Raw genomic sequence first — 10,317 nt, 5'->3', positions numbered from 1 at the left:
CATCGTCATACTTTTTCTTGAGCTCCTCCGTCAGATCCTCGTACGTGACTGGATCTTCCGCCATCTCTGATGCGGATGATGATGATGCAGTTGATGTCGAAGACTGTCCCACCGGGCGTGCCAGAATGTGTTAGCCACCAAAACCCACCGGCGAGTAGCGACGGGCAACACGTAGAGCCGGGAGGCTCCCAGAACCGCGGTAGGCCCTGGTCCCTCGTGCGACGGCCCGCAAAGCTCCGGCACGCACGTCCGATGCTGGTGCAAGGGCGTGCCACCTGACCTATACCTGGTCAGGAAGGTGATGGATTGCTTCTCTTAGTTTCCTGCATGGCGTACACGTAAACATTAAATACGAGGCTCGATCGGCTCTCAGGTTGTCCTGTGAATCGGCTCAAGGAGCCGATCCACCCATGATTCGTATGAGGTCTACGATAACATGGTAATCCTGCTTGATCAATATTAAGTTAAAACGATCTACGACGATCTAGGGTTTTCACCACATAACCGGAACGTCCTACACGTAATTGAGCCTGGCAGCCACGCAAGATGATAATAAACCAGCCCTAGATAAGGCCTAAAAACCAACATGGAGTTGATTCCCGGAACATCTTCTCTAGGGCTAGCAAACTACACCCTACGTACTACTGGATCCTTCAACCCGTTTGCAAGGCCTAACTATGTAGATATTAAAATAATCCTTGAAGAACAAGGAGCAATCGTAAAAGATCGGATCTACTGAACGATGACTAAGCAAGGTGCCACCTTTGCACCTCAGATCGGTACAAGGGTGGCTAGATATCTAGAGGTAGCATGGCTAATCAAATACATCAAGAAAGTACTGATGCTAACCCTAATATATCTATGATAACTACGTTGCTCGCCATCAACAAGGCTTCAGCACGAGCAACGCATGAACAGCGAATAAACTTGATACTGCCTAGATCGCGAGATGCGATCTAGGCAGCATCGTGCTTACCCGGAAGAAACCCTCGAAACAAGGGGTGGCGATGCGCCTAGATTGATTTGTTGTGAACGTGATTGTCTCTTTTTCTCAATAACCCTAGATACATATTTATAGTCCATAGACTTTCTAACGTGGGAATAATCCCAACCGTGCACGAGCCAAATTCTACCTCTTAATCCTAACCGACACGTATCCTACTATATTTACAGATACACGAGCAATCTAGCCCAAACTCCTTGTACAAGGCCGATTCGTGTATATTTTCCGTGTATATTCTCCAAGCCCATCTCAATTACGGCCCACCTCTGATCCGGTTAAATTCTGGTGATAACAAATATGCGCCACTTGTTTTTCAACATACCAAGCACACGCTCGATAGCATTTTGAAGCGATGAGTGTAGATAGTTGAAATATTTTCCTTCGTTGTTGGTCGTCCCTATCGTCGAAAATCTAGTATATGGTTTGTGTTCTACTTAAAAGAAGCTAAGAACCCTTTTCTGGTTGGATAACCAAAATCAACAAGGCGGAGGGTCGCCCGCGGCCGGCAGGAGAGGCGGTGGCGGGCTTCTGCGGGTGGCGGCTTGGGCGATATGTGGGGAATGAATCTGGAAAGAAATCGATTCGGGCCAGAGAATAAGGAGTAGTCTGGAAAACCTTTATTCCACTTAGCGGTGGCAGTCAAAGTAAATACTCTGGAATGATATGGGCAAGTCCAAAAAACAATTCGGCTATTAAAGTGAAAGCTACAGGAAGCACCGCAAAGCAACGCAAAACGTGCATCACCATCCTTGCCTATTGGGTGCTTCGATTTTGGTAAAGCCACCCCCAAAAGCCACATGTTTGTTTCGTTTCAATGGCTTTTTTCACTGGAAAGCTGATAAAAGCCCGAACAAACACCCCTTAACAAACTCACTACCAGGTATAAACATGCAACACAACAGGCTTCATCACCATTAGCACCGGCAGAGAGAAACGATCAAAATACCAGAAACTACTATGTTCACAAAACACACAAGCTTCGCTTTAAACTTGAGACCGTTTCTCAAAGGTTCAAAACATCACATGCCAATCCACTTCCTTGACGGCGCCCTTTCTCGTCGACCACCCAAGGCATGATTCTCGCAGCCCTGTACAACAGCCATAAACGGACCTAGCATTTTTCTAAAGCCTAGGCATAAATCAAGGTTGTAGTCTAATTCCACGAAAATAGCAAGGCAGTGGGCAATGTTTGGCCAAGACGACCAGCACTGAAGCCTGGGCAAGTGCCCAGGCAACAGGGATGCTAGGTGCGCCCCTGACAACAACAGTGCTACGGTGACTTGAGGCTGCCACATGTTTACCTTCAACCTTGCACACAATCCTGCAAGGATCACTTGTGAAAATTCTATCAAATAATGCGTCATTCATAGTTCTCCATGCATGCCACATAATAACAAAAAGACCTTGTCCTATGCCCCCAATTTCCGGACTATCCGTTTAACGTCATCCCAAATCGATCATTAATTACCATTTTTCAACAACACCAATGTAACGTCACCTTGGTAGCTTCTTCTGATCTACGTGGAAGTGAACAACGTGTATATTAGGTGTCACATATAAGATTTACCAAACTCGCAATCCTCTCTATTGTTGACTGCATATCTAGAAACAAGAAAGAATTTCGTTGTTGCTTTAAGTCATCTCTAGTTAAATTCGCAATTGTCTCATCCACTTTTGCAGATTCTCCATGATCAACTCTCGTCCATCTCCCGGCCTCGATAGACAGTCACCATCATAAATCTGGTACTCATCAACACTTCTCAACCTCCACACTTGGCTGACCACATGTCTAATCATCAGTGTCCTAGTTTATCTTTGTGTTCGTCTATAGTCCCACTGATCCTTATGGGTCACGAACCCACACAAGATCATCCTCCACTACTACAACACCGGTCATACCTTGACCAATGACGCGCATATCTTTTGGATCTTCGCGCGCCCATCCAAACAACGTCTCACTCGTTTTTTTTGCTGAATTAGGCTTTGACTCTCTGCTAGCTTATGCCATAATCCCTCATCAGGCGAGTGGAATCTTCACTCCATCTCCACCTTCAACATGAGCCATCAAATCCAAGTTCTCCAGTGTGCACCATCTTGAATTGATCCCGCGCCGCATGTTGAAGTGCGCATACCCTTCTATCGCATGTTTTCACGCCACAGAAATCAGGAATCACCAACATCACACTCCTATGTCATTGTCGCTAATCTCGCCGTCCTTTTCTATTTTGACCAACCTCCATGTCAATCCGTTAGATTGTTTAGGTTACTCGCCTTATGTGACTAACCCAACCGGATTTATCCGACTGAAACCATGCCGCACCTTGCATCGTATCAGCCCAACACATCACCATACATTACTCGACACCGTGTAGCTGCATGATCTTTGCATGTCACGCTAGAGGCTCATGCAAGCCTTATGCACACGCCTTCGTCCTTGACGTTGCCGATGTCTACAACGATCCGCGTCAAACTTCATGGTACAGACCTTACACATAATAAGCAAATTTTATCAGAACAAATAATTCCGTGTAAATGATCACGCATGGACCACTGTTTTGTCTTGCTCTTTTATTCGCTTAGCTCACGTCTCAAAGAAACTCTTGACCTGACCGTATTGCAATGACTCAATTGACCTTTTTTCTTTTCAAATCTCGTAATCCCTCTGTCCCATTAAAAGTGTCTTAATTTTGTTAAAATTTGGATAGATCTATCTACTAGATAGTGTCTAAAATCGAGAAATTTTGGGTGGGATGGTGGGATGGAGGGAGTACCAGGACGATACCCTTCCTCGGGTCGCTCCCCCGTGAGCGACTCCAGGACGAACCAAACCCTAACCTCCCGTCCCTCCTCCTCCAACCTTCCTTTGCCGCCGCCGCCGGCGGGAGCCGCCGGGCAAAGCCCGGGCGGTGCCGGCGGCGGTGGCTCTTCCTCTACCCGGCGTAGGTCCGCCTGGGCTGGCGATCAGGCGGCGGTGCACGGTTGACCTCACCCTCGGCAGCGGCACTGCATGGCGGTTGGCAGCGGAGGCGGCGGGCGATGCGCGGTGTGGCAGGTTCATGTCGCGATGGTGCCGGAGCGGCGGGGCGTTGCGGTGCAATGGCGGCGGCCGGGTTCCACTGGCCTAGATCTGGGCCCTGCGGGGCCCATCTGGACTTGGTCGGGCCAGGTTGCTCCCGCTGGCGACGTCACCTGGAGTGGATGCGGTAGCACGGGGAGGAGCAGGACGGCAGCGACGGCGGCGGCCTACGTGCAGCAGCGTGGAGGCGGGGACTTTACGGGCCCAGCCTGGGCTCGGCTGGGCTTGAGGGGCATAGTGTGTCCTTGTCACCGCGTCCGGTCGGCACCCGCTGGGCGGCGGTGGAAGACATCCTCCAGGTGGCTATGTTGTTGCTGCCATCCGGGTCTAAACTTTCTACCTCCATTGGCTCTCAGGCCACACGATGGACCTGGCGACACCGGCAGAGCTCGCGGATGCCGGGGCAGCGGCCCCGGAAGGTGTACTGCACGGGCGGCTCGGCGGCGGGCGACGTGGCGGTGGTGATGGCCGTCTCTTTGGGCCACGATGGTGGCGAGGAGTGGGCGTCGAGAGCTCCTGGTGCTGGCCACGTCTTGGTGTGATCAGTGCCCAGATCGCGCGGTAGAAGCTCGGCTCGGGGGGTGGCTTGTAGTCTGAGGGACCAGTTGCGGTGAGGGTTGTTCCGGGCGAAAGCCCAGCGCTTCGGCGGCATCGACGGTGACGCCTGCGGGTGTCGTGACCCTCTTGATGGCGTCGATGTGGCTATCCTCTCCTCATTTGGGCTCCGGGTGAAAATCCTAGACCATTGTGGTCTTGGCAACGGCGGCGGCAGTGGCGTCGCTACCTTCTTGGGGGCGTTGTCGTGGAGCCCGGGTCTCCTTAGTCTCATAACATCTTTGGTGGCAATCTCGGTGCTTCTTAGTTTTCTAGTTTATCTCTGATATGCTTGTAAGAGAAATTCCTCATCATTTTATATCGTTCTGCCGTTTAGCTTTATTTATAAAACGGGCGAAAACCTATTTCAAGGAACTACCTCGTACGGCCGGTTCCAGACATTACTGCACCGCACGGATGCTCTTGGCCTCCACATATATAAGCGGAGGCTGCCTCAGCCATACATGCTCCTGATCCAGCTCAAAGACATGCACCGCAGGCCACGCCATCCACGCCACCGTCTGCTCCGACGCACGCAAGGTCCGCGTGCTCCACGCGAAGCCAATTCTTGAGCATCTTCCGTCCTTCCGCAGATCGGATCGATCTGCACGCTACAGCTATCTTGCTCTGTTGCCCTGCCTCGTGCCAACTCGAGGAAGATCACGATCAATTACATCGGAGTTGCATTGCTCCAGCGATCGCCCACGCTTACAACTAAATCTAACAAAATCCGCACTTTGATCTTCGATCTCGCATCATTCAACTTAGCGATACACATCGGTTGCCTCCAATTCAACCTCGCTCTGATACTACTTGTTTGTCACATGTGCGAAGTCGATCATACGAGGACAAGCAATCGCAACAAACAACATTGAAATTTGTTAACACACTTCAGCGATCAACATCTACATTTGCAGGGAATGCTTTAGGGGCGCTCCTACCGAGATACTATCATGGTACCGTCGATGATAAGCCCATCGAGGTGATAAATACATCAAATCTATAACACCACGCCGATCCAGCGTCTCTATCACAAACGATGGACCGTCCCGAAAATCGACGTTGTGTCTAACCTAGCTTTCATCTAGTATGGAGCCGGGCTGGATTTTCTTTTTCGAATATTGGACCTTGGATGGTCTTCTCCATCGAGTGGCCTCTATCTAATTGGTTTCTTTTTTTCGATAAAGGGAATATATTAATATCAAGAGATACCAATTACACACAGCCTCTGCAACAACGCACCACCCTAATGGCACTACGGATGCACATAGCCAAAAAAAAAGGAAAAGAAAACTAAGAAACAAAGTCCCGCAACAGTATCGGGCTTAACAACAGCAATACATCCACCGTCATGACAACACCTGAATTACAGACTCTCCAAAAAACGACGCCTCCAAGAAGGGAACAGTGCTCAAACACCATCGTCGCCCGATCAAAGATCTTAGGTTTTCACCCTGAAGATAGTCCCCACTCTCAAAACAATGCCTCCACCAAGGTCAATGCCAGGCACAACTAGTTAAGGCCAAACCTTGGGTTTTCACCCTGAAAGGTAGAACTCTGCGCTTCACCTGTGTTGCCGCCCCACTTTCATACCGCTGCTGTGAAGCCCGGACACCAAGCAAGCTCCTCAACAGCGCGGAGACTTGAACCTCCCTTAGCTAGTCCTCCCCTCCGGCCTTCATGAAATTCTCTTCTTTCGACTTTCATCATAGATCCATAGTCACTTGATGTCAACACGGAAAAGAGCTTCGCGCCGCTCCCTCCAGAACCAAACGGTCGGAATAAACGCATGGGTGCGCACGACCGAATACCTCCGATCCAGCAAACTCCAGGCAAAGCACTGTTACATTCGCCGGTGGAGCCTTCCGGAACTCAACCCTCCGGCCAGATCACGAGTCCAGGACTCCGGTAGGTCCTCCTCTTCACGCAAGAGAGGCCCTAGGATCGCCACCTTTATTCAGGTCGGACCCCCACGTCGGCGACCATCCCGGGCTGGCCAACCCAACCCTCCACCGGCGACACCATCACCGACTTCCATGCTCCTCCATCTCAACGCCGGATGGCGGTGATAGATCAAAAACCCACCACCACAAACCGCAGGCCAACCCTCACCGGCGAAGAAGAGGCCACCTCCTCCGACAAACCCAAGGCTGCTGCCTCGGGCGCCCTCGTGTCGCGGAAGAAGCCCGAGATCGCCTCCACGCACCGACAAGAGGCGGGGGTGGATGGCATGGCACAGACCGAGGGCCTGGCCGCCGTCCACCACCAGCCCCTACCGGAGTGCTGCGGGAAGCCGACGGGAGGAGGGAGACCGCAGCGCCGCCCATCCCAACCACGTCGGCCGGTCCGCCAGGGGACAACTGACGGGAGGAGGGCCGCCGCCGACGTCGCACATCCCACGCGTGGCTGCTGCGCCATGCATCGAGGAGGTGGGATCCGACCGACCGCCGTTCTTCACGCAGGCGACGAGGAAGGGCCCCCGCCGCCGCCACGCCCCGAGGGACTTTGCCCCGGCGGCGCTACCGGCGGCGGCGGCGGAGGGTGGGGTACGGGAGAGGTTAGGGTTGGGGTCTCGTACGGGTACGGGAGATGAGGTCCTAATTGGTTTCTTTTGCAGTCTAGATTATGTATTAAATCTCCACCGATTGTTGTGGACAAAACAAGTAGCATTTACCAAACTCAAGTACATGTCCATTTTATACTTGTCCTCCAGGCTACATATTTTTGATTTTTGATTCGTAGTTTATCACGGACATGCTTACCTATCTCCTTTATATGTAGAACTTTTTATCCAATTTTTTTAAAATAAAAATATTTGTTTTCCTGCATAGTGCAAACGAGCTTAGGAATACCTGAGTCTTACTGTGTATTTCTATTTACATCCCTCCTTTTAGAGTGAGCACTAGCGGTGTTGAGGACGCAGAACAACATCATCTTCTAGACAGTGGCGGAGCCACGCTTTTGGCTGCGTAGTCATTTGACTACACAGTTTTTTTGGCAATATATATGTTAAACTTGTGTAATAATTCCTTATGTTTGCACTAGCGCCATCATCTTCAGCATATTGTGATCTCAAACCAAATATGACAACATTTTGTATTGGGTTTCTCGTGTTTGCTCACTAACATAGAAAAAAAAATCATTTGAACATTCAGATACAGAGGCATTGCATGTTTGGAACTAGACTAGGTCTGACTCATCCCAGTGTTCTTTTGATGTAGTAATAATGAAAGGGAAATGGAGAAGAACAATATAGAGCTTATTGGAGGTCCACCCTTTTTCAGTATAGGAACTGCTGGAGATTACGGCAGTTGACACTCATGCATGGCAAAACACTCGAAACTACTACGGCTTATAATCTCTTCTGTAGGTTTATGCCGAGTTTATTCACTAAAATGAAAGACTGACCAAACGCGCTTTAGATGCCGATGCTTCGAAAATCTGCTAGACTTCATCTGAGACAACTTGGCATTTTGTTCCCAACCTCTTCCTCTTCTGTTCCACTTGCTCAGTTTTGAGCAATAAAAATATCCCAACAACTGATGCCAACATGCAGACAACAATGAGGCCCAAATCAAGCCAATCAGGGCGGAAGATGAAGACCGCGATCCACAAGGAGACCATCATGATTCCGATTGCGACAGACATCAGCATCGAAGTCGGCTGCAGGAAACAATATACATCAATAAATCACGACAAGTTAATAGCGAAACAAAACCTACTCCGTCCATTCCAGTTATTAGACTAGTCATAGTGGGGAGTAACTTAAACTAGTAACATGACATATGTTACTAGTCTAAGTTACTATCTCCATAGTGGGTAGTAACTTATATGCGGTGTCATGCATTGTGTCATTTACTATGGTGTAGACTCAACTTGTTTTGGGGTGTGTGATGTTATGATAACATAGCTAGTTACCACCTCACTCTCTTTCTTCATTCATTGTCATGCCATGTCACCAAAATGCCTTGGGTTGTGTGATGTTACTAGCTAAGTTACCCCCACTATGAGCAGTTTTAAGGTGTAGTTTATTTTTCTAAGCCAGCATTTGACCAACAATTATTCTTTTAATACTCCCTTTGGTTCATATTAATGAACTTAACTTTGTCTAGATACATCTGTATCTAGACAAATTTGAGTCAATTAATTTGGATCAAAAGGAATATATGATTATGGGGTACAAAATCAAACTGATAAACAAAATATTATGAAAACAACATACTGAATATAAATTTCATGTCATATAACCTCAATTGATAGTAAAAAGAAAGTCTTAACGAAACAACAATATACATCTAACTTTAAAAAACGGAGAGGGTGTTAGGGTATGTTTGATTCGTAGGAAAAGAAAAATAGAAAAAAAAAGGATTGCAATGTTATTTCCACTCCGGTCCTACAAGAATTCATATGTACCAAAGTTTGATCGATTTCACCGCAAGAAAAACTAAGAATTATGAAAAAGAGGTATGAGTGGATGTTTAATTTCCAAAGTAACGGTGCAAAGGAATCCTTAAGAAAAAAAAGACCTATGAAAATCAATCCTAGAAATCAACAACCATTAAAAAGATTTCCTATAAAATAATCTTACAACTTTTCTATGCAAATTCTTTAAATCAAACAGGCCCTTAGTTCATCAGGTAACCTCTGCTCTCCTGTGAATCACTTTCCATGCTTCAAGTCTCCGATGCTCATCTCCCGACAGGACGATGCCCCGTGCGTGAGTTCGAGTCTTTTGCCTGGCACCTTCCGGAAATCCTAGCAAGGGGAACAAAAAAAGAAATCAAAAATTAAGCACGCTGGCAATCTCGGAGGAAGAAGGAGCGTGAAGTTTCTTTAAGTTGGGACGGATGTATAGCAAGTTAGCAACAGACCGTAGATCTCCTTGCTGCAGACAATGATGCCGTCGGTGTCCGCGTAGAGCCACTCCCCGTCGCGGATGACGGCGCCGGCGAATTCGACGTCGACGTGCAGCTCAGGGACCCCGTCTGCCCCGGGGTGGCGTGGGTGGCTGGCGAGCGCGCGGACGCCGATGGGGAACGAGTTGATGTCGGCCACGTCGCGGATGCAGCCGTTCACGACGGCGCCCGCCCAGCCGTTGCGGCACGCCTGCTCCGCCAGATTGCCGCCCATGATGGCGCAGCGCTTGCTGCCGCGGCCGTCGAGCACCAGCACCCGGCCCTCGCCGGGCGTCTCCAGGAGCTCGCTTTCCCCCACGTTGTGCTCCAGGACGCGCATGGTGACCACCTGGCCCGAGAAAGAAATGCACTGGCCATACTCCTGGAAGACAGGCTCCAGGATGCGCAGCTCGCCGGTGAGGATGAGCGAGGCGTTGGCGTCGCACAGGTCAGCCACAGGGGCAGCAGGTAACTTCTGTGCACCCATATCTGATCGATCGATTTGCAAACACTGGCAAGCTAAGAACCCCGTATATGTACCTAGTGTTATGGTCAGACTGCTATTACGAATGAATACATATAATTAACAGTAACATGTGCGGACGATCATGCAATGATTCTTCAAATATTCTTTCTAAATATAAAACTGACATGATCATAATATTACGCATGGTAGGTCGCATGTCAAATTACTTGTTAGTGGTGTTAATTTGCCCTGCTAGCACCACATAATTTGACTAAAGGGTAGT

General features: G+C 49.1%; 1 protein-coding gene across 1 annotated transcript; it reads right to left on the bottom strand.

Annotated features, from left to right (window-relative positions):
- Positions 1 to 8,088: 8,088 nt before the first annotated feature.
- On the bottom strand, positions 8,089 to 10,055 carry LOC124671376 (putative 4-hydroxy-4-methyl-2-oxoglutarate aldolase 2). The gene is made up of 3 exons (XM_047207753.1): positions 9,545 to 10,055; positions 9,316 to 9,428; positions 8,089 to 8,336 (listed from the first exon to the last, which is right to left on the bottom strand). The coding sequence occupies exons 1-3, from the start codon at positions 10,053 to 10,055 to the stop codon at positions 8,118 to 8,120; spliced, it is 843 nt and encodes a 280-aa protein (XP_047063709.1). The 3' UTR covers positions 8,089 to 8,117.
- Between the last annotated feature and the right edge of the window lie 262 nt (positions 10,056 to 10,317).

The sequence above is a fragment of the Lolium rigidum genome, chromosome 7 (assembly GCF_022539505.1).
Source record: "Lolium rigidum isolate FL_2022 chromosome 7, APGP_CSIRO_Lrig_0.1, whole genome shotgun sequence".
In the NCBI taxonomy this organism is placed as follows: Eukaryota; Viridiplantae; Streptophyta; class Magnoliopsida; order Poales; family Poaceae; genus Lolium; species Lolium rigidum.
This window is presented reverse-complemented; position numbering and strand designations above follow the sequence as displayed.

Bases quoted from the DNA above. Each gene is read 5' to 3' on its own strand.
- LOC124671376 (XM_047207753.1), bottom strand. From the start codon at position 10,055: ATGGGTGCACAGAAGTTACCTGCTGCCCCTGTGGCTGACCTGTGCGAC. The intron at 9,429-9,544 runs GTCTGTTGCTAA...TCCCCTTGCTAG, and splicing joins CTGCAGCAAGGAGATCTACG to GATTTCCGGAAGGTGCCAGG. The intron at 8,337-9,315 runs GTTACCTGATGA...TGTTTCCTGCAG, and splicing joins TGATTCACAGGAGAGCAGAG to CCGACTTCGATGCTGATGTC.